At 34.9% G+C, this 24,636-nt stretch overlaps 5 protein-coding genes across 5 annotated transcripts; 3 read left to right on the top strand and 2 right to left on the bottom strand.

Moving 5' to 3' along the window:
* The first annotated feature begins 554 nt into the window (after window positions 1-554).
* LOC144840048 (uncharacterized) lies at window positions 555-4,213 on the top strand. Its single transcript, XM_078695682.1, has 3 exons — window positions 555-629; window positions 1,027-1,399; window positions 1,801-4,213. The coding sequence occupies exons 2-3, from the start codon at window positions 1,031-1,033 to the stop codon at window positions 2,119-2,121; spliced, it is 690 nt and encodes a 229-aa protein (XP_078551808.1). The 5' UTR covers window positions 555-629; window positions 1,027-1,030; the 3' UTR covers window positions 2,122-4,213.
* Window positions 4,214-5,025: 812 nt separating this feature from the next.
* Window positions 5,026-8,000, bottom strand: LOC144840239 (microfibril-associated glycoprotein 4-like). The gene is made up of 5 exons (XM_078695989.1): window positions 7,798-8,000; window positions 6,786-6,934; window positions 6,383-6,516; window positions 5,869-5,999; window positions 5,026-5,688 (listed from the first exon to the last, which is right to left on the bottom strand). Exons 1-5 carry the CDS (start codon window positions 7,892-7,894, stop codon window positions 5,438-5,440), a joined length of 762 nt encoding a protein of 253 aa, XP_078552115.1. The 5' UTR covers window positions 7,895-8,000; the 3' UTR covers window positions 5,026-5,437.
* Window positions 8,001-9,146: 1,146 nt separating this feature from the next.
* On the top strand, window positions 9,147-11,411 carry LOC144840228 (microfibril-associated glycoprotein 4-like). The gene is made up of 4 exons (XM_078695970.1): window positions 9,147-9,372; window positions 9,794-9,942; window positions 10,272-10,536; window positions 10,793-11,411. Exons 1-4 carry the CDS (start codon window positions 9,255-9,257, stop codon window positions 11,038-11,040), a joined length of 780 nt encoding a protein of 259 aa, XP_078552096.1. The 5' UTR covers window positions 9,147-9,254; the 3' UTR covers window positions 11,041-11,411.
* A 1,352-nt stretch (window positions 11,412-12,763) lies between these two features.
* On the top strand, window positions 12,764-16,201 carry LOC144839570 (ficolin-2-like). Its single transcript, XM_078694996.1, has 4 exons — window positions 12,764-12,952; window positions 14,337-14,485; window positions 15,266-15,527; window positions 15,638-16,201. Exons 1-4 carry the CDS (start codon window positions 12,820-12,822, stop codon window positions 15,883-15,885), a joined length of 792 nt encoding a protein of 263 aa, XP_078551122.1. The 5' UTR covers window positions 12,764-12,819; the 3' UTR covers window positions 15,886-16,201.
* A 2,658-nt stretch (window positions 16,202-18,859) lies between these two features.
* LOC144839662 (protein LSM12 homolog A-like) lies at window positions 18,860-23,302 on the bottom strand. The gene is made up of 5 exons (XM_078695118.1): window positions 23,134-23,302; window positions 22,289-22,419; window positions 21,753-21,862; window positions 20,958-21,090; window positions 18,860-20,148 (listed from the first exon to the last, which is right to left on the bottom strand). Exons 1-5 carry the CDS (start codon window positions 23,267-23,269, stop codon window positions 20,104-20,106), a joined length of 555 nt encoding a protein of 184 aa, XP_078551244.1. The 5' UTR covers window positions 23,270-23,302; the 3' UTR covers window positions 18,860-20,103.
* Window positions 23,303-24,636: the final 1,334 nt, after the last annotated feature.

Raw genomic sequence — 24,636 nt, 5'->3', positions numbered from 1 at the left:
TTGTGGGAACCAACCAGATACGATACGAGACGAGAGTGAGTGAGTGAGACATTTACTCTCATTTGCTGCTGATTTAAGTTTCTGGGAGAAAAGGTTTCCGGGTGCAAAATATGAAATTTGCTGTCCCACACGTCATATGTGAAGATCTCTCTAAGAGAAAAATAGACACGTTATAATTTTATATAGAAAAGTTGATAGCAATTTCAAGGAAAAAAGAACATTTTAGAAAAATAATAAAATGAAATTGGGTTCTTTGCGCTGACAATTAATATGATTTAGGCCGCACTAAGTCTAAAAAACCCAATAGATCTTGTCGAATTTTTGGTCGTTTGGGTTTTTGGGCAACGTAAACTTGTTTATGTTGGTACAATTGACAAAAAAACACAAAATTGACATCCATGTCATAGCAACATGCTAAAATTAGCTCCGTGGTACCATGTGCCACCACCTTCAACAACAACTTATTGCACAACATCAGAGACAGAGCGGAAGTTATAATTATGACGTAGTTGGTCATATGATGGAGCCAACCAACCAATCTTCTTCATCACCGAACTTAGTACATTGTGTGTGACGAAAACGCAACGAAATAACACAGAAGAAATTGAAGAAAAACACATAAATAAAGGGTATTTAGTTGCATAATTGGATACATTTTAATGATATATGGATTAATTAGTTATTAGCATAGCCCGTGTAGTAAATATACAATCTGTGTGTAGGGCTAGTTGTCGGTGGTGTTGTACGAAATGCAGTTGTCCGTCTCAGTGTTGTTGTTGGGTAGCTAGGCTAGTCTAGGCGTGTTATGTATGTAGTGTAGAGGTTTCCGTCACAGACGGCCGGTGTTTTGCCGAGATGAAGGCGGCTGGTAAAACCGTATGTGATGTTTTGAATGATGTACATTACAGGCTCTATGATGGCATGGAGGTATATTTATTATTAGCAGATGCATAGCATACTTTAATAATGATATTAATTTATTGATTGATATTTATTTATATTTATTCATAAATCATATTCTTTCAGCAAGATGGGAACACAACAAGTAATTGTAGTGCACCAGACCAGACGGTCATCATGCAAAAAGGTCTGCTGTATCTTCACATCAACAATGGTGTTCACCATTGCCATGGTGGTGTTCATCTTCGGTGTCTTTGCCATCGTAGCCCCGTACAACCACGAGAAGCAATACAACGAAGCGAAATGTAACACCACTTCTGTCTCATGGGGCCAGGAGAACTTAAAATGCAACTGTCACACCGAGTATGATGACAAGGAGATTTGCACAGAAGGGAATTTCCCCTGTCTCAACATACAGGCAGTTTACACTGATGAAAACGACATGAAGCATACTGCTCAGGTCTATCACACCTATTCTGGCATGGATAGTGACCCAAAGGTGGGTACTCACCTTTGATCCTTGACCTGAATAATTAAATCAATTAAGTATTTTTAGCCACAACAATGAATGTGTGCTCCAAGTTGATTTCAGTATGCTCAGTTAGTAACAATCTAGTTATATAATCAATATTATAATTAAATAATATCAATAATTAGATGATCAATATTATAATATATTAAGTACTGATTTTCCTAACTTTAACTATAATTTATTTATTTATTCAACCATGTTTCAAGAGGGTGACCCAGCCAGCGGAAGCTGATTTTAAGGGGCCCTCAACAATATGACATAAAACATAACAAGTAAAAATATAGGGTGTCTTCTCTTCCCTACTAAATTGGATTGGACATAGACAAATTTAATTTCTACAGTATTGATTTTTGTTTGTTTTCTTCCAGTGTTCCTACCCAGCATGCGATTCGTACGATCGCTCAAATGAATTTGACATCCCAGGAGCGACCATAATAATAAATAAAAACAGAGAAGTCCAGAGTTTTGCCAGCGATCACGATGTTGGCTCGGCTTACACGTGCTACTACGACCCATCTCACATCGACAAGACGATCACTGCGAAAGAGTACAGTACTTTGGACGCATTCAACATCCTATTCTGGCCTCTGCTTGTCATGATCGTTACGATTGTTGTCACCGTCTTCGTTCTCCGAAAATGTCAAATGAGCAACAAGGGGAACGGTGTCGAGTTCAACCGATTCTATTAAAATCGTATTCGCAAGTTGGCTTATGGTGATATAAAATCCCTCATTTGCATAATTCATACAGAAGTTAATTAAACAGGTCTTGAAATAATAACCCAACCATGGGTCTAGGTATAAGGGCCACAAGGTAAACTGAAGTAATTCTATTTTAAGCTCATGCTTCTAGGTTAGTGTTTGTAATAAAATATTATATATATATTAACATTTGCATGTTAATTAATGTGATTCAGTCTGTCACAATAATATGTTGTTTGTATCAAAATGAAGTTCTTTAAGCACGTTATAAATGTTAAACTTACCACAGATTTTAAAAAACCGGAGTGGGAGATGGGAAACATCTTGGATGGTGTTATTGTGGTCTTGGAAGGGGGTTGAAATTGAAATCTGGATAGATTGGGTTTAGTTACAATCACCAAACAATTATCATAATATATAAAGAGTAGCATAAAGGAAACAAGCACTGTGTATAATGGAGTACTGTACATTATCCACTATGTTTCGTCTAATGTTGCTTATGATAATATATAAGTATAAAAAGGTAGATATATCGCCCCCAAGGGCCAGCCTATCCTTCCCACTGACGCCTATTGTGGTATATTAGATTGAAAGTGTCTCATGCTTTGAAAACCTCGGAATACTTAAAAAGTGTAGTACCTTGATGTTATGTTATTGATGTTATCAAAATGATAAAACAACTCATACAATATAATAATAGAAATTATTGTTTACAGGTTTTGCTTGCTGAAAATCAATATATTATAAAGTTTGCAGTACACCATGTACATAGTTTTGAAAAGTTGAATTTCTCAACGTTTCAATTAATACAGTGATGTAGCCACAATAAACAAAGTTGTACGGTTTTCGTAAGAAAAGGGAACTGGGTTGTCAAAGGCCTCTGTGGGAAAAGTGGTCAGGTTGAAACCTTACCAACTGTACTGGTGGCTACAGCACTGCAATATGCTTTGTTTGTCCTCGGGACTGAGAGTGTAGAGTATATACACACTCTCGCTCCTGAGTCCAGAAACTCAACAATTCTTTTCCTACATGCGTGGTGTACCGTAAACTTTATATCAACATGTATAATTTAATAAGGTGGTAGAATATGATATCAAAATTATACTAGTGGTTACAGATTCTCTATACATTATTGGTAAAAAATATATAGTGTGTGGTTAATATTATAATAATAATAAATTGTCAAAAAGTTATATAATCTATCAAGTATCATCACTACCGTTCATATTAACAGTAAATTCTTCTTACCTCAACTAGCAGAAGTCATGCAATTTAGTTATTGTAGATTAGCAATATACTTATACAGTATTTTGATTCTAATAATTATTTATAGTAATATATAATCAGCTTTGCTTAGATTGCTTGCTTAAACTTAGTTCCTACTTGGACGTAAGCGCCAACGCAAGCAAGTTGACCAATGACAATGTGACAATTTGGATAATCCATCACTTGTGATTGGGCAAATTACTTGCGGTTACGCATTGTGTTCTAGTGGGAACCAAGTTTTAATTGCTTAATATCAATGTACATGCATCTCTTTACTCTTTTTATTTTTATGCATTGCTAATCTTTCTTTGGTGCTTAATTTTCAAAATAATATGATATGTACAATCTGTATGTTCTATTTATCAATTTTAAGAGGTTCGGAACTTTTTAAATTATCAATTGCAATTTAAATCTAATAAGGGCATTTCTATTCTATTTGTGATGAAGGTTACATGTAAAGACATTCACAGCTTCAGTTCAGTATCATTCACAACACACAATAAAAAATACTGCCAAACATTACCAAACCTAAGTATTCAAACATGAAATAAAAATAATGGTATTTTTAATCAGTGAATACAGATTCATACTAATAATATTTCAGATAATATACATTTAATCTTTCCAATCTTCTCATCTTTTTTTTCTTAAAAATCAAAAGGATTTTGGCCTCAAATATTCAGTTAAAACATTTTTTTAATTGGTAAAAATTATAGATTTTGTAATAATGTTTTTGGTTATGTAATATTTTTCTGCAAGCGTAAAATAGTGTGTGGTTTTGGACTCAATATAATAAAGGTAAATAATTAATATCTCCAAGTTTCCTGTTTTAATTGCCTCATGTTGACTGTTAGAATAATGTGAAACTGAAGGTCTCGCATTAGTCTAGGTTCTAGACAGCATTTCGAATATTTTGGCACACACGGCCTTTCATATGTACACTTTTGGAGAAATCAAACGATGACAATAAATAATATTTTTAAAAGACAATAACTACTGGGAGCATGTCTAGCGTTACATAATACATTTGTATGTAACCTTTTGAAAATAAAAAGAACAATGGTTTACAATATGTTACTATAGAGGGCGACATATAAGTTTAATCAAACTTCATCGTTGGCCAAAATTGTGATACTGCCACCACTCTTGTAAAATTGCAAACATCGGGCTGCTACCTCTTAGTTTTACGTCCAGCAGCTCCCTACTGAGTACTCCCTCTAATTGTGCTTTCTAAACCAAACCACAGCTCCACGATTTGCATAATAATGTTACAGTACTAATACTAATTTGCATCATAATACAGTACGACACTTGTACGCATAAAATGCATTACAGTCGCACTTTCACGTGACACAAACCTAACTAAAAACTATGCATCTAACAATACATACTGTTTTGTGACGTATTATTTCAATATTATTTGAAAAAATGCACTTTATTTTAATCATACAATAAAACAAGGAATCATAACAAATTTTCTCACAAACGCGTTTCGCGTCGAAATGCCTACGTGTTTCGATGGACCGAACGCGAAAAAATCGTCAAAAAAAGGATATCTGATACAACACAAGTTTTTAGAACAAAGAACAAATGAGATCACTAGAACTTTTTGTCCTTTTACACATTTATTGTTTAATAATGCAGCAAACACATTTGATAATACCAGATACATCACACAATACTGCAGTACTAATATCTGTTTTATTTGGTTAGTTTGTGTACATCTTTATGTAAGATGCAAACACAATAACGTTAACGTTACGTTGTAACAAAACAATAAACGTTACGTTCCTCAAATTATTATTTGGGAAAAGTTCCTATTTGAAAACTGTTTACAAACAAATCACACATTTAGGTTGTATCATTATTATACTCTGGGATATAACCATTGCTAAAAATAGATTGATTGATGATGATAATGATTATGACATCATGACAGTGACGAAATAACGGAATTAAATGCATTGATACAGTTAATATTATAATAATCAATATTACATATTACTCCTATGTTTTAAAAATAAAACTAATTTTAAATTTAATTATTCCTACGAATCTTCATCTCCACCCTCCTGAACGAGTAGTTGTACCCCCTCCACGGGCTCCACACGATCCCCTTCCCATACAACGTGGTACTTCCTCTCAGATATTGACCATTCAGGTTGGCGGTGAAGCACGCCTTATACCACCAGGCCCCGGTGTACTCTTGTGCACAGTTTCTAGCCCAAGGATCGTTGTCTCGATCGAACGTCGAAAATGGCATACCATTGTGAATACTAAGTCCATTACCTGTGTGAAAACGAACGATTATTATTATACAGAAATGACAAAATCACTAGGCCTATAATAAACGGTAGAATACTAAGTCCATTACTTGTGTGAAAACGAAAGATTATTATACAGGAATAATGACAAAATCACTATGCCTATAATAAAAGGTAGAGAATGCGGGAAAATTGGTAAGCTTACCTGCTCCGCCACCCTGAAAGCCGGTCACCTGCAGGGTATAGTTGCTCAATTCATTTCCAACACGGAAAATTCTATAGTCTGCCGTCCTGCCTTGGCCATTAAAATCTTCAATTTCTATACGTAATTCATATCTGAGGAAAAGATAGAAATGCTCAGGAATTGCTCACCCTAAAAAACCTAGACATTGGAGAGTTACGAGGATAGTTACGGTTCATTTTCTTTCATTCCCTTTTATGTTTTACCGCCCAGGTTAAATTGGAAATAATGTAATATGTAACCTTAACTAAGAAACCATTTATATCCTCTTTCCGAACTAAAAGCACTTAAAATTAAGGAATTCTGTTTCTTGCGCATCTTTGTGGGGTCAGTGTTCCTTCTATTACTAAGATGGAATAAAAGAATCCCCGCTTATACCCAAAACCCCTTTCCCCCAAAACCCCTTTCCCTCTCCTAATTCAACACAGCGTATACAACCCATATGTAAATACAGTAATAATATCATCGGTGGTTGTACCTGTCCTGGATGGTAAGATGATGCATATTTTCAAGACCTATCCAGTGTTCCCCAGCAACGCTACCAAAGCCTGTTCGGTAGGATTCCCAATCTCGAAGGAAATCTACTGAACCATCAACACGTCTTTGAATAACCTGAAAATTTAAAATAAAACTTATAAGGAGTTTATACTCATTAGCATAAAAAGTTTGTAAAATATTTTGTTTGCGCATCAATTCTTTTAAAAAACGATTTATGAGAAAGGTAGTTAAGAGTCTTTAATAAAATAGAATATCACACTATACATTTGTATAACTCTAGAGTTAGAAGATATAGGCCTATAGGAGAGTATATTTTTGATGTTTTAAGTTGACTGTACAAAGTCTCGAACGGCGCCCCGTAAATCCTTTTTTTTTTAACTTACCGTCCAACCCCCGTTGTTCTGTGACTGGTCACACCATACACGGACGGGTCGACAGTTTTCAATGGACTGGGGGTAAATCACGTACACTCCTGTTCGTTGTCCTCCCCAGTCGCGGATATCGAGACAATCTCTCGGCAGAGGAAACAATGCTAAATGTAATTAAGAAAAAACATTAAGTAATTAGTGAATCAGGGACGACGGTATACATTCAGGAAAGAAGTGGGTACGCTTATTAATTATTACTGGAAAATTAAGTTTTTAGCCAATTGCGGTTAAGATGGATTTTTCTCCGCTTGTTTGTTGGTTATTTGACCTTTTTATTTGACCTTTATCACCTTGTCAATTTTGTTTGTCAAATATTATAGCATCATATCATCATAAGATCATATTTAATATATATGTATATACAATTGGTTGTTTTGTAAATTGTTTATAATCTGAAATATTATTCATAGAAATTTGGACTTCTATATTCCAAATATGGTATGACGATAATCTTGAACCCGATGACTCATTAGGCCTATCCATCTAAATTACATATTGATGACAAATGAAAGTTAAAAATTCTATTTTTATCTTTTCTACAAGACACCGTACAGTACACGTTGCAAGATAAGAAAACTTGTAAAATATTTTGTTTAGGCCTACACACTACTTTAACTTAACGAAGTACAAATAATTACGATACGCCACAAATTAACAACATAAGCCTAATAAAAACTAATTTATTTATAGGCCTAAATGGCCTAACTTCTCACCCTGTTATAAATTATAATGATCTATAATTTGTAATGAGCAAGCATCAGTAAGTGATGATCAAGACTCAGACCTACTGTCTTATTTAATTTACAGCTTTAGATAATATCGTAAACTTTAAAATTCAAAAAATATTTAAACTTGATCTTTAATTAATAATTTAGATATGCTTATTAAAAAGGTTTAAAAGCAGTTGAAAACGTAAGACTAAGAATAAATCTACATTATTTTGTATGTTTTAATATAGTTTACTTACCACCGATATCACCCCACCTTGCCGGACAACATTCGGGTGGGGTGTATGCACCAACAAGGCCTAGCAAAAATACCCCAAGTAAACACTTCATCCTCATCACTTCATCAGCTGTACCAAGTGGGGAGCTCTAACGTACAGATTTTATTTTGGAAAAGTTAGAGACTAGTCCATTTTACAAAAAGGGATTCAAATCTCTAATTTGCACCGTCCGATAAAAAAATGAGCGAAAGTAAAAAATTTAAAAGAGCCTGTAAACACAGTTTTAAAGAACCATTTATAATATTATCATTTCTAGTAATGTTTACTTTCAGAGGTGCGATGTAAAGTTTGGTTCCCATTAGGACGCACAACGCAATATTAGTTGACCAATCACGAGCAACAGTTCAGACGATCCATCGCGTCGTGATTGATAACATTACTTGCGGTGCGCTTACGTCATTTCGTTGCGTCCAAGTGGGAACGAAGTTTTATGCCACACATTGCTGCCCCATCGAAAATCTTTCCCCTTATTTATACATGACGAAGATATTTGCACCTGTTTCCGAGGATTAGCCTTGGAGTAGGCCTATGTCGCTAAGCTTTCACCATGGAAAACTGGGCTGGGCAGAAATGGGAGAATCATATAATCACAATGGTTGTAGCAGTGTACACATCCTCTTAGAACTAAAGAGTCTAGTAATGTTTACTTTCAGAGTTGCGATGTAAAGCTTGGTTCCCACTAGGACGCACAACGCAATATTAGTTGACCAATCACGAGCAACAGTTCAGACGATCCATCGCGTCGTGATTGGTAACATTACTTACTGGGAGAATCATATAATCCCATTTCACAATGGTTGTAGCAGTGTACACTTCCTCTTAAAACTAAAGAGTTTTAACCTCAAAGAAAATGGAATGTCCTTAAAACGTTTCAAATATATATCCTACACATAATGGGCTATACAATTCAGAATAAAGTGGATATAATTTAGTTTTTTTACATTTCAATTCCAAACACAAATCGAAAATTGCGTTTTTAAACACAAAACTGGCAGTACAGTATGTTAGTTCATAAGATATTATAAGTAGTTATATTGTATAACTTCTTAATCATGTTTTAAAAACAAAATAGGTTAATTTGGCTTACTATATAATCACGTTAAATTAACCTATATTATACAAAATGTTGATAATAATCAATTACTTCTAATATTGTTTACGCATGTGTTTCATTGCTAATAAGGCTACAGACCTATTTATTATACGATTACAATCCATAAAAGTACTTCTGTATTATTACGCGCTTCATGAGACGCATAGGTCACCGGCAGGATGTGACTGTACTCTTTCGGATTCTGCCAATTTACCAATTAAATGTTTACCGTCAGCACGACCGTACTGAATGAAATTTTACTCGCCTAGAAACGCCGGTTGGTAAAACTTGCAGCAAAGAAGGTTACTACTCCTTGTGAAAGAACATGGCGCCGGTGGTAGCTCTGATTTCGGTCCTTCTCTTTGGATTATGTGCGGGTCAAATTATGAATCCAAATGTGGATACATTACATTGCTGTCCGCAATCTTGGACCAGATTAGGATGTGCGTATAAGTTTGTTTTATATTATTTATAACTTTACAATCGGTATCGGAAGCGCACACAAAGAGACGCACGCGTCCAAACACGGATGAAGATGTACGGGTTTTTAAAAATCACGTAAAGTGCGAGTATTTGGCGAAATATTTTAGTTGGGCAGTCCTCGAATATAGTGTGGAAGGGTTAAATTCTAAAATTCTTTATTTCCCCTTTCGTATTATTTAGCAGTGAAACGAATTTGACATTATAATTCATTTTACTAGCTGGCCATCCATACGTTTTAAACTGTAAAGATAACAACTCATCATAAAGTAAATTCATGCGCGCGTATACAAAGCGAAGAAAGTATCTTGTGGCGTGGAGAGAAACCGAGAACGTAGGTATATTTTGTACTAACAAGTAATGTTCTATATTTAAAATTTTCAGCTCTATTTCCATTACCAAGGGACTGTGATGACATTCGTTTACAGGGAGGGGGAATCAATGGACCATTTACCATCTATACCCAGGATGTCAATTCATGTGATCCGGTTCAAGTATACTGCCAGCATGACAATAATGGCGGCGGTTGGACGGTAAGCTTTTTAACTATAATACAGTACGCTCTTGTTGAAATGAAATGATAATGTTCAATTATGATGATACATTGGAACTATTAAAATCTCAGAATCTAAGTCACAAAGTAAATTAAATATACTATGCTTTATAGACAATTATTTACAAACATGTTAGTATGAACTCAAACTAACTAACTAAATTGTTCTTACGATATAAACAACTGAATTTGACCAAATTTACGATTATGTACATTATTATCTTTCATCTTGCTTTCATCTTAGCATTGTACTTTATATAATAATTGAATGACACAATTACAATACTGTACGATACATTGTGTCCGTAGGTTATCCAAAGTCGTAGGTTCGGGAACGTAAATTTTATCCGAGGATGGGAAGAGTACAAGTACGGGTTTGGAACACTACGCGGAGACTTCTGGTTAGGCCTTGAAAATATCCACAAGATTACACATCAAGGGCGATATGAGCTCTGGGTCGAGTTGGAAGATTTTAGGGGCGAGCGAAGAGAAGCTATGTATACTTTCTTCAGAGTTGGAAGTGAAGAAACCAATTATACTATGAGCCTGGGGCGTTACCACGGCGGAAATGCAGGTAACTTTTTATTTTAAAATAGAAAGGGAAAAATTATCAATTCTTTTTTCTAAATCACAATATCAATCAGTTTCTTAAACAAAATTCTGCTCGAAACTTGGCAGTTTTGGTTGAACCTTTTACTTGTTTCCACATGTGATACCAGTGCAGGTCAACATCACATTAAAGATAGATGAAGAAATGGAAATATTATAGTGTATCTGCAAAAGGTAACCATCTATATAAGAAATACATTATAATTTTTTCATATTTTTAGGGGATGCTATGGCTTTACACAGAGGTCAACCTTTCTCGACCTTTGACCGTGATAACGATGCATGGACCGGAAATTGCGCAGAGCAGTATTCTGGAGCTTGGTGGTACCGAACATGTCACCACGCCAATCTCAATGGCCTTTATTTGAGAGGACGAAACAACCAGTATGGAAAGGGGATCATCTGGGTACAATGGAGAGGGTTCAACTACTCTCTGAAATTTGCACAAATGAAAATAAGACCAATGTAATCTATTTACCACTAATAACTTTACTAGTATTTACAGTATACATTAACACAACTATTGAGTATCAGAATTGGACAATTATTGACAATTGAGAAGACGGGATATCCCAAAGTCTAAATATATAGCACGTCAAATGAAGTTCGACCGTCAATGAATATAGATGAGAAATTCCTGGACTTATTTCAATTTTTAATTTTCAGTGACTAAAAAGTTCCGAGTTGAAATAAAGCCAGTTAGAAATTATATAAATACGTATCTATGGTGATGAACCGGGTGAAACAAAGTTTAAGTGTGTTTCGCCCGGATGAAGGTCAAAAGAAACGTTTTGTAAATTTTATTTCCAAGAAATAAATGTAAACCATTGTGTTAAACTATATTGTTCTGACTTCTAGCTTTCTTTGGTAGTTAATAATGTTGATGATGAATATATTGATGATGATGATGAATCTGATGATGATGATGAATACTAATAATAACACTAAAAGAGACAATGATAAATCTGATGATTATTGATGACATTGACAATGGTACTAAAAAAGGACGTGACGGTACAATAAGAAAATGATGACAACATTCGATAACGATGGAAAACATGGTGCATCAACACGAAGAAGAAAATGTTAATTTAAATTGCTAAATTATGATTTCAAGGATTGTGATTTCATAAAAACCTTAGCAACAAGTTATCATAATCTAAAATGGAACATCATCACACATTGTTTAATCAACAAATGACGTAAGTATGGGAATACTAATGTAATTGGCATTTAAGTTGACATAAATACATGATCAAATACCGTCATACACTCACTACAGATGAAGATACATTATTGTAATTAAATAGAACTCAGTAGTTTAAAAATGACTAAACGTAAGTGAGTAACCTACAACACAAAGTTAAATTTAGCTTTTTAAGGAAGTCTAAGGAGTACATTTTGACGCCAATTAAAAGTAAAGTGCTGATATCCTTATAAAAAAGTGTGGTTAAGATTTTGTCAAGTAAAGTTGGTTAGAATGAGAAAGAATGTAGAGCGTGTATTGAGAATGATGTGACCATTATTGTTGAAGTTTTGTAGGCCTACCGTTTGTCAAATTGTCTAAAAGAAACACACCTTTTCTATGTATTACACATATGATCTAATAAATGGAAATAAATAAACAATTATATTTTTTAAACAGAAAAGAATTTTATCAATTTAATAATTAAGTAAAAAGTGAAAGTAATCCAAGTTTATAATTGAAAGTGTATGACTTGAATTACGGTTTTTAGAATTAAACAAAGCTTCTTGGTTTTCCATACATTACAAAATTGAAACAGTATGATATTTACAAGGATTTAAATATTTTAATTTATTTAATTTATCATAACAATAATATTTTACGTTTTCACTAAAATTATCGTTTGTAAATATGAGATGGACGTCACAGTTACGTCGGCAGGAATTTATTAAAGACAGTCAGAATGGTTACTTTCTTTGTTAACACAATGGAAAACATTATCCAAAAATATAAACGTGCGGTAGTGTTTTATAATCAAATTACCACTTTAAATTAAATCTTGTGGAAAAGTCGGATGAAGATTGTAAATTCAAGGGACTACTTTAACAAAAGTCACAAAAGTGACTAAGCGCGTACAGGAAAAAGAAATTGCCTTGATTGGATAGAGTATTTGTCACAGCGGAAATGTATGTTACGGTCTTCCTACGCGAGTTTGGGTGGCGTCCAATTGAAGCGGTGTCTTGAAGAGCCGGCTTGTACGTAAAACGGTTTCAACTAGCAATCATGGCCGCGAACGTGATGGTAGCTGTTCTCCTCTTGTTTGCTGTCTTTAACCTGGTAGCATGTCACCAAAATACAACGATGCCATATTGGAGGACATGGGAGTGCTGCCCAAGAGTATGGGGTCCTTTAGGTGGTAAGTAACTTGCAAGATTCAATATATCATTTTAGGTCATATTTGACATTTCGTGTCATGTCAGCTGCAGTTACGGTATGTCAGCTGCAGTTACGGTAGGTCATCTTCGATTTAAATGTACAGTGATACAGTAAAAATATTAATACAATCACTAAAACTACTTTTAAATTAAAATAAGGAATCATAGTAGTTAAATCAACACTTTGAACAAATCTGGATTAATTTACGTGTTTCTCAGACTAATATAAGTATAACTTGTGGACACATACCGATTACGTAATTACACTAATTCGTTGACCCCCGGATTTATAGTTAATGAATTTAATAACAATTATTATAATTTAATTGCAATGGCACACCACACCCAATGATGTTGGCATTAACCAGTGATAAACTATCGGAAACATTAATTCATTTACTTTCACCGTACGTTACAGCATTGTCATAAAAGAACTCAAAATCAACAAATGAAACACAGAACGAAAACAAAATGTTTTAAAAAGGATATGAAAAGCATACGTAAGCCATGCGTAAAGCTTCCAAGTAGCGACACAACGCAACCTACGCAACGTAAGAAAATGCCCCTCCAATAATTGTGTTTTCTCCCGCAGTGTGTGAAATCAACCTGCGATGTTTGCAGCACTGTAACGTCTCCAATTAAAAGATTGTTTAAATATTGCTTGGTATGTCATTAGAATCCTTCGTTAAGAAGGACAACCTATATATTTTCAATAAAAAATAAGAAGAAAAGTGGAAAGAACTGACCGTAGACAAACACATAACGAATATGAATACAACACACTAGGCCTAGAACTAAGTACGTAATATGCATTGTTTCTCACTGGCACAACGTAAATAAGACGTAATTAGAATAATCCACCACTTGATTAGTCAATTTACCTGCGTTGTGCTTACGTTCTTGCATTAAGTACTAGTGGGAACCAATCAATAGTAAGTACGGTACTTGATGAAATTTGCATATCAATTCTAAACAAAAATTATCTAAAATCTATATAAATACTGCGCATGATTTCTATATAATGCCGACAAACTTCCACCGTAGCTTTTGACCTTCTAGTTTATCCAAGTCTAAATTCTTAATCTCTACAAATGAAACAACAGTTGTAATAATATTCAACAATGACGTCAATAGACAAGAACGAAACTTTCTTGCGTTGCTACTGAAAAACTTTACTACTTTAAAAGAATTATATTTCTGGAACCGTTTGTCATGAAAATGTGAAGGAACTAGCCATTTCCAATGTACCTATTACTTCTTCCTATAATTCTATTTTCAATTTAAAACGTTTTTCTAACAAGTTTCAGAACTGTAAACAAATCAATTCATTAATATTTTGGAATTCCACATTCTATTTTTCCATAGCAATGTTTCCACTACCACGTGACTGTGAAGACATCCGGGATACAGGTGGAGGAGTAAACGGAGTTTACACAGTATATCCATGTTCAGTAAATGAGTGCAGACCAACGAGAGTGTACTGCGAACAGCAGCAAGACGGTGGTGGATGGACTGTTAGTATCAATTATTACTCAACCAATTTAATCATTCTCCCACTAAAGCTTGGTTCCCACTAGGGCGTAACGCAAGGACGTAATCGCAACGCAACCGAGTTGACCAAATGACATGCGACAGCGAATAATCCATTACTTGGGTGATTGGTCAAATTACTTGCGTTGCGTTTACGTCCTTGCGTGTGAACCAAGCCACTGACAGAATCTCAACTCACTACAATTATGATAAACTGGCTTCCACCTGGAGATTTTATTTGTACGAATAAAAAGTATTGGTTTATGGGAATGCGATTCAAATTTTCATCTACCAAAAATTCGCAACCAATCACAGCTCGGAATTACAGTATTCGTATCGTACGACTAGATTTCGTGTGGAAAGGGTTTATGGAACTAGCTGGAAGCTAACCGATACAGACATTCAGTGCAGACAGCATATTACATTGACTCAACAACTGTATAGGCCTAGACCATTTCAGATACATGCCCTATCTCAACATTAACTATAACACGTCTATTTGTAATATGTATACAGGGATTGAATAAATGACAATGACCTTGTACATGAGTGAGTAACACAACTCAGAAAAGCAATATTTACCGGCGTGTATTTGTTTTAATGCAGCTCCAATGCCATCAAATTAATACAAACGTAACATTTTGTAAAACACTTTTTTAATCAATCCTATCAGACAATTCAATATCTTCTCTCACAATTCGTCATCATATGATCATCATAATAAACATGTATTTTATATCTCCACTCTTTTATTTCCAAATAAGGTGTTTCAGCGACGAATTGATGGGGGTATTAACTTCGTCCGCGACTGGCAGTCATACAAAGAGGGATTTGGTATCGCCGGAGCAGAACATTGGTTAGGTCTAGAAAACCTTCACAACATCATACAGCAGGAGCGTTATAGACTGAGGGTGGAATTGATGAACTGGGCTGGTACCCATGCCTATGCTTTCTATGACGTAGTTTTTGTTGGGTCTGAGGCGACAAACTACACTCTCACTGTTGGCCGTTATCATGGAGATGCAGGTACTGTATAAGTAGCTTTTTCAATTATATGCACTACCAATATTTGCATATTACATACTTACGCAAACATTACAATTTTAACGAATAATGCATTTTACTTTTCATAACAGGTGATGGATTGAGCACACACAGCGGGATGCAGTTTTCAACCTTTGACCGGGACAATGATAGATGGACCGGAAACTGTGCCCGTGACTACACAGGTGCATGGTGGTATACAAGTTGTCATAACAGTAACTTGAACGGTCAATATTTACGCGGGAGAACAACGCAGTACGCAAAAGGAATAGTCTGGCAACAATTCATGGGATATAATTACTCGCTAAAAGAAGCATCAATGATGATAAAGAAAATATAATTTAAGTTTTAGTGGAGCAATAATTTAATATAAAGAATTGAAATACTTAAATAATATATTGAGGATAAGATTAAGAACATCACACGTGACGAGTTTGCACCGAGCATTACTCTCAATCGTAATATAGAATTAATCTAGAGTAACTCGACGTAAAAAAGGATTTTACCAGGTGTCATTACTTCATAAAACAGTTAAAGAAAATGCATAGTAACTTGTATAAATATTGATTTTTTTTAGTTCACAGAAAAGTTTTGAGAAGATCAAACTACAGAGGGCGTTACATAGGCAACGTTCAACTGTTTTATTCTAGGGTTATTTTAAGTTGTTTACAATAAATTATTTTTAATTGTTTACAATAAATTGAACTCTGCCCATTTTAGCCTAGTTTCGGATGATTTATTTTGAACAGAATTTAATTACTGAGACTGTACGACGCAAGGATTTGACATGTTAACCAAATAAAATGTGATAAATATATAGCGCCCCCTGTTGAAAAATATATTTTAAGGTGATAGGGGGCGACATTGATCAGAATTAGGTCTATAATATTTATATGTTGAACTACTCTTCGATTACAGTTAATTTGGGAGAATAAATACAAAATACACATTAAAATGATCAATACAGTGTACTTAATACTGTAATGATTAAAAAGTGGAAACTTCCATAAACACTGATGACCAATAAATACTGAAATCAAGTCATTCGACCTATCCAATCGAAAATTAATCATTATAAATATCGAATTGTATTCTTATAACCAACAAATTCAATATCTAACTTGAAACTAAAACGCCCATTACTAGTTTTCTATAAATAGTGTTCCCCTAACTTCACCTAATTAAATCCGTTGAACTAAAATTAATAAATAATCCACTGTAATCTTGACCATAGAGACGTTATAGTTCGTTAAAACCTGCTTAATCTGACAAGATAAACTAGACTGACCAGTAGGTCCTTGGGAGGTTTCTAATAATTCCCCATGGTCATACTAATACCTTTATTCTATTGATGACATGATTTTAATCCGTCTGTAAGGCTTGACCGAATTATTGTACAATAAATTATTGGTCCAATAAGATAAGATTTCGCTCACACCCTAGTATATCAACCTTTAATAACTCAATTTAAACGTTAGTGCTATAACTATAAAATTCTACGAAAGGGTTAGGAAGGGCGGCCACACATGTAGTCGGTTCCTTGCGATTAAATCTAGCTTAAAGAACAATCTATTGTATAATGACTAAATCGGACTCCATTGATCAAGGAGATGTATTTTACATCTCTATGCATTGAATATGTCTGTGTTTACGATCGACTAAAACAGAATGGTCAGTACGAAATCTTAAAAGATTATACCGACGTGCCTTATTCAAGATTGTACATGAACGAAGATTACCGATCCGGAAAACTGCATATACAGTACCAGGAAAAGATTGCGCTGTTAGTAAAAGGAGTAAGCTTATTTCAGCATAAATATTATAATTCTTTCCATGAATAATGCTTGACAAGACGGCGGTATAATTATTTAAAGTCACGGACTAAAAGTGGTCATTTATGGTTCCCACTAGGGCGCAATGCTAGGACGACGTACGCGCGCAAGGCAGGTAATTTGACCATTCACGCGAATACGTCGTTGCGTTATACCAACCACTGAACTCGCCTTGCCAAGATATGAACTGGTAACATTCTTTTGATCTTATGTCTGGCTGCGACAAATACCAACAGTACTTTACTATTATGTACATATTCTGCGCGGGGCTGTTAAGGGGCGTGATCGTGTCGCAGATAGACCCTTTGGTCTCAGGAGCTCAGCGTCCTGTTTTAGATTGCATTGGTTATACAAAAGATAGTTACAAACGTCTCTAAATAATGGGCAAGAAGAATTTCTCCCGCAAACTTCCCCAACTACAATTCTGATCATTGCTGTTGTATAATACTGTAGAGCAATACGAATAAAGACATAAAGGCCTATATAGACTACAGTAATTATAATTCGCCATATCCAGCCCAGAAACGTCAATTAATGCGGCTGCCCCGCGGATAAGTAATTAGGCCGCGCCTGCGACGGGCTTAGTGTGACCACGGATGTACTTCGCTTAATTATTACAAGTCACGACATATCGCATCAGATGGTCACAATTTTCAATTAAAAAACAAAATATAGTTATGTCGTGGTTAACTATCGAAAGGAACGATTATTACATTAGGCCTGTAACCATTAAAGCTACGTTTTTACAATGAGCCCGGATAGAAATCGTGCAAGTATAGAGACGTACGTAAGTTGTACAAAACGTAGGCCTACATGCGAACGCTGCGCCGGAATAAAATAATTACGGAGTTTCTACGACCAGCGAACCGGATTCATATGGAAATTAAATGATGCATTAAAATCATAAAATGGTTTCACAACTACAAAGATATAATGACGTCACATCAACATGGTTGATATGTCATGTGATATAATGACATCACATTAACGTAGATATGATGACATCATACTAACTTGATACAATCACCGCTTGTTTCCGTGAAATACACATCTACACCATGGCATCCAAAACTGTGCTTGCCTCTTGTTTATAACAATAACAGCGTAAGGTTTGCGGTTCACCATGCGTTTCCAAAAAGGAAGTAATAACAATAAAAGAACGCATCGGGATATTAATAAAAAGAACACATCGGGAACAATAAAAGAACGCATCGAGATAACAATAAAATAACGCAATAGGAAAAAATAACGTATCTGGGAAACAACAAAAGAAAATGAACGCACCAGAAAACAATAAAATAACGCAATAGGCAAAAGCAACGTATCTGGAAAACAACAAAATAACGCATAATGGGAAAGAAGTATCTGGAAAACAACAACGAAAAACGATAACAACGAATAATGAAAGAACGTATTGGAAGGGAATGCATCGGAAATACCGAAATGGAACACCATACCAATAAAACATGTTTGACAAATGTGTCTATATAAATGTCACTTTTATTTTGATCTGAGATTTTTTATCTCATAACCCTTTTGTATATTTCAATGTTTTTATTTTCAAATTCATTTCATTTGAATGTTCCCTTCAAAGACTATTTTAAAGATGTTGGTAAATTAACAAACCAATCCATTTAAACCGGGAATGAAAAAAAATAAAACTTAATAAATAATAACCTGGAAAACTCGGCCACAGCGCTGATAGCAGCTGGAATCATTGAGTTTAATCCTTTGCCAGGTTGTATCTTCCATATTGTGACCTTCTTTGCGCTCCATACATCAATAAATAATGAGGCTACACTGTACACACCTTGCTTGTATCAATATACATGCATTAAGCCGGTTTTCCACTAGACGAAGATGTTCGCGCGAATCCAATGTTTCGCAGAGAAAAAAAAAATCGTCTGTTGAGCTTTTCGATTCGCATGATTGGTCTTGATCGATTTCTCGAGCTTTGATTGTTTGCGCAATTTATCGCTTCGCAAAAATTAGAAACAATTTGAACTCAAAGAACTAGAATTCGTCGCAGGATTTGGAAACATGAATACGCATGCGTATAAGCCGACGCTTTTGATCCGCGTGAATGAATTCGACTAGTGGAAAATCGGCTTTACACATTGTACGGGTACATGCTACTAGTAGCAACTCATGAATATTCATAAATTAATTATTCAAAGTTGTAAATATTCATAAGTGTTTATTTCAATATTTTTTGTAAAGTTCTATGAATGTCCCTGTGTCAGTAAGATAGCTAATTTGTTATCAATGACATATGACATTCCATTTTATAAATATTCATAATTATTGTAATAGTATTCATGAATATTCATAAGTTTATCAATTTTTAATTAATGATTTTTAGAACCAGATTGTCAAAAACTGCACATAGCAATGGTTTTCATGGGCCGATAACGTCAGCAAGTTCCGACCATTGTATTACCAAAAGCCTCTTGGTCCGTCTTGCATATCCGAGGGTAGAACGCATTTCAGGGGTGGAGCGTAAACTGGCCAGGCCTATTGCACACCATTCAGTTAAACAATCATGAAATAGGCCCGAATATAGCACCATGCAAACACTCCCCCTCAAAAACACCAGCTTCAACAGATTCTGATATTTAACAATACAATCCAGATATGGCACAGTAACCGTGCCATTGTCTTTGGAAGATACCTTTTTTTTGTTGTTTTTTGTTTGTTTTTTTATTCACCTGAGTTTACTGGTTCGTTTAAGTACCACTCTTAGTCTGTTGATCTCGCATGTGTTTTTCAATCTGTAAAGAAAACAAGTAACAGTTTTTTTTCAGGAAGTCGAGCAGACTGTGCCTGGATGGATCAGAGGGCAGGTGCTATGTTGAAATTAGGTTGGGTAAAAGGCTTTAACATAACTATTACTGTAAGCAGGATGGAAGACTTTGAATGTGGGTGGATCTGAACACATTTCTGTTCCTGTTACTTGTGAGAATCATGAATCAGAATTTACTTTCCAATTAGTATATTTGTTTTTCATGGACTTAGTGAAAAGGAGTAAATTGTTCCAAAGCAAAATAGAAACATAAATATTGTGTATAAGCAATACTTGCAATTGCAGTATACAGTACTTATATTGCCTTTTAATACTTAATAAAACCCAATACTGTATTCATTGAAATAAACGCCCCGCTTTGAATAAACGCGCACCCTCACCCCACCTCCCAATAGAACATCAATTTGAATAAACACCCCCCCCCCACTCGAATAAATGCCAAGTGCCTTTATTTATTTCCTCGAATAAACGCCCCTGTCACATGCATATATACAACACTTTTCTATTTGTAGTAGAATACATTGGTTGGCTTGATCTACAATTTATCAAGCATTTTTACTGTATTTTATTACTATTAATTGTGTTGTATTTTTTTTATATCTAGGGGATATTTACTTGATTATACATGTGACCATATTACATCTAAAAAATAAAGGCCTCCTCATTTATTCGAATAAATACAGTGTAACAGTATTGATGTAATTCTAACACGATATAACATAATGTAAGATGTTTGGTGATAAATTAAAAACTGTCAAAAGGAATAAATATACTTACAATTTTTTTAACTTGTGCTAAATCTTTGCCCTCTTTCCCGTCCTGACTGCTACAGCTTTCTAATGTGTACGGTGGCGCTATAATAACTGAATCAAGTACAATCATATCTCTGTGTTGCCATCGACAATGTAACCTGAAGCAAAAAACAATGGTTAATAGTAAGTTGATTTGTATGAACCTGTTGCTTGGAATTTTACAGGGTAACTCACAACCTACAATGTTGCATATGATTCAAAAGCCAGTATGAGATGCTATGTAAATAAAATTAAGGAAAGATTTAAGCAACCCATTAACCACTCTACAGTATAAATTTATGATATCTTAACAGTATTCAAACCGAAGGACAAGACAGTAAAGCGAAAAGACAGCAGTATATCACTGTATTTGCAGTAAACCATGTAGAGTACTACGGTTAAAAACAGTGGTGTAACCCCCTGGTTTAGGAACACTAAGTGGCCCTCCAATGTGGAGGCCTCTGGTGTTTTTAGCTTTTTTTGACATATTTTAATGCCTTTTTTCCCTCCCCGCCCTACAAGCTTGGGGCCCCTTTGTTCAGCCAGTGAGCACTCATAGCCGTTATGCCACTGGGTAATATTAATAAACATGGTTTGTTAGGGTTATTAACTCAGTAAACATGGTTTACTAGGGTTATTAACCTAGTTATTACAACCATACAGTACAAATTGTTCACGACCAATAAATACAAGTGATTTAAGGAACAACAACTAATGATAATAAAGGTATCTATTACCTTCTGTATGACACAATGATACTTGTTATGTGTAAATGACTTACGTTTTTTTAATTGTATGATAAAGCTTTATTGCATGTGAAGGAACACCTAATTCTTGACATTTAATTGCTTCTTTCTTCTCAAATATACTTTCTTCTGCTCTTTTTATCAACTGTAAAATAAAGAAAATTTGTTTTTTGGATAAACTCCCGAACATTTTACAATTTTTCAAAATTATGTATGTCTAGTTCAACTTATGTTTCCTGTTTGTTTTCTCCCACTCACAGACATCGGATAAAAACGACAAAATCGTTTCTCTACACATGTTTCGATAGTCTCTAGCCATGATTAAATACAATATTAAAATGAGCCTAGAAAATGTTTTTTTTTTAAGGCATACAATTTGAAGCTACATTTACACTTCTTGAATACATATACCATTTAATTCTTTACAAGGTACAGTGAGTATATAAACAGACAGGTACCTTGGAGGAATTAATACTGATTAAATACATTAAATATTCATGTATTAGATGAATATTCATGTCTTAGATGAATATTCATGTATTATAAAAGTATCAATGTATAAATTACTCACCTTGTTTTGATTGAGAGCTGGTAAGGCTGGCGGGACCTCCGTTGCTTCTTTAAGAACCTCAATGGATTTTAGGTTTTTTACATTTAAAAATTGAATATTGAAGGTTGGTTTATCGTTGGTTGATTTGGTTTCTTGGGGAAGAAGAAGAGTTAAAGAAGAAGCCACACAATATGTATTTTAATTAAGCAAATAAATAGGTTAATAATAGAACTAGGCTATACCAGCAGTGTGCAAATGTGCCAATATTAACTCAATGCATACAGCAGTCCAGTAGCCTAGACTTCTTATAAAAAGAGTGAGAAATAAAGTAGGGTAATAGGCCTCTAGGCTAGTCTAGGCCAGGAATATTTATTATTATTATTTATCAAGTACAGTCAGTCAGAACAGAAATATTTTAATTTAATTCATCAATCAATATATTCATAGTCAGCAAGGGCATTGAGGTAAAAATATGTGTAGTTTTAGGCACAATTCATAATTTAATTTACGAATTATTATTATTCTCACTGCCCTTCTCTTTGTTTTTAATTTGTTTGAATTCAGTCAGAAATCGGTCCGTTTGATTTTACCATTTTAATTATTTAAATATCAACACAAATAAATGGTGGATAAAGTCAGAATGTATACGGCACATTAAAATACACACAATACTAATAAATACATAGCCATTCTAATGTAAAAAGTACGTTAATTAGACCTCCCTCGACCGCCTTGTCAAAGGGGATCAGACGCTGTATGGATGCACTCGAGTCGGCTGTTGATGAATGAAATACGCAACCGGCTAAAATATTAAACACGGTAGATTTCAATCAGGCTTAACTAAAAATCTACACACAAAAGGATACTCAAAACAATCAGGTTACTTTGTGAATCGTATGCCATCACTTCTCCGTCAAAATGGTCCCCAAAGGAAGTTACACAACCGACAATTGAGCCTATTTTGTACCTTAATTCAGCAGCGTCTCCGCCTGACACCGCCATCTTTTCATTGAGGACAAAGAGCGCATGCGCGTACAGGTTAGGTTAATACATGAAAATGGCTTTAAAAACAGAAGCGACATGTAATGTAATGACCCTCATTTCTGAGCACCACCAAACTTGGTCGTGGACTCCCATGAAATATGGGTATAAGGTCCATGTTCTGTACCTCTCAAATATTATGGTTATATAGGTACAGTAATTCATACAGCCACACTGTCCATTACTTTTGATTTTAAATGATCGATACATTAAACTGTTCTACTTTATTTTATGTGTGTCGCGCATCTGCACGGTATTGCAAAAATCAGCAGCCACCATCAATTTGACACTTTTTATTTCTATTTAAATTTAAAACGGTGAATAATCTTTAGCTTACTGGTTCTTTTTAAAATTGAACCAAATTGTGACTCTGGAAGTATTAGTTAAGCTGCTACGGGGCGCAGTGTGTAGCAATATAAACTGCGCCATCTATAGTTCTATGTTGTACAAACTTTAATATTATGATAGTGCGCATTTGTTGGAAACGCTTACAATTTATGGGAGGTAAAATAATGTATGTAAATAACTGTATTAAGCTCATATATATCTTACTTTTAAAATATATCTCCACTTACTAAAACTATAACGGTTTGGTGTGTAAACCATTATAATTTTGTATTATTTTATCCACTTGTCTAGTATGGGATTCTGAACGCATCAGTCACACCATTCTGACGCAAATTTGAAGAAAAAGCAAGATTCTAATTAAAGATGTGTGTTTCTTTGCCACTAAACCACTGAGGATACCTCCGTGAATCAACTGCTGTCGAAATGAATGTAGGAAACTGGCAAGCGACAAGCAAAATATATTTTTGAGTCGAATGACTTGCAAGATGCGACCTCTATCGGAGCAGTCCCTTGTTGCTGTGTAAGTTTGTCGACTTCATTACGGCTCACTAAAACTTTATTTTTAGAATTAGCATTGCTACGGTTTCTTAATTTTCCCCTGCGATTGTAACAACAGGGGATTCTTGTATCTGATGAGAGATTAGTTTTGCCTGTGCTGGAAGAAACTCGCCAGGTCATGATTGTGCCAATTTCCAGCTGGAGTAACCGAGGCCTAAACATGAAACCGTAATTGTTATACACCTGCAAACCAAGGCCTTGTGCCACTCACCTCTATATTGACACAATCAGCGGGACTAGTTCTTGATGCCTATCGAGTGACGGGAGTAACCGGTCGCCGCAAGCCGACATGAAAGTGAGCCGGTCAGACCAATGCCTACTGCTACCCGTGCCTATTTACTGTAGCAATTACCGTGTTCTCATGCTGAGAATGCTAGGCTAACGACAATTGTAATTAAAACTTTCCTTGACATGAACACCTA

The sequence above is a fragment of the Antedon bifida genome, chromosome 4, assembly GCF_963402885.1.
Source record: "Antedon bifida chromosome 4, ecAntBifi1.1, whole genome shotgun sequence".
Taxonomy (NCBI): Eukaryota; Metazoa; Echinodermata; class Crinoidea; order Comatulida; family Antedonidae; genus Antedon; species Antedon bifida.
Note: the sequence above shows the minus strand (reverse complement) of the source record. Positions and strands in the feature narration are given on the sequence as shown.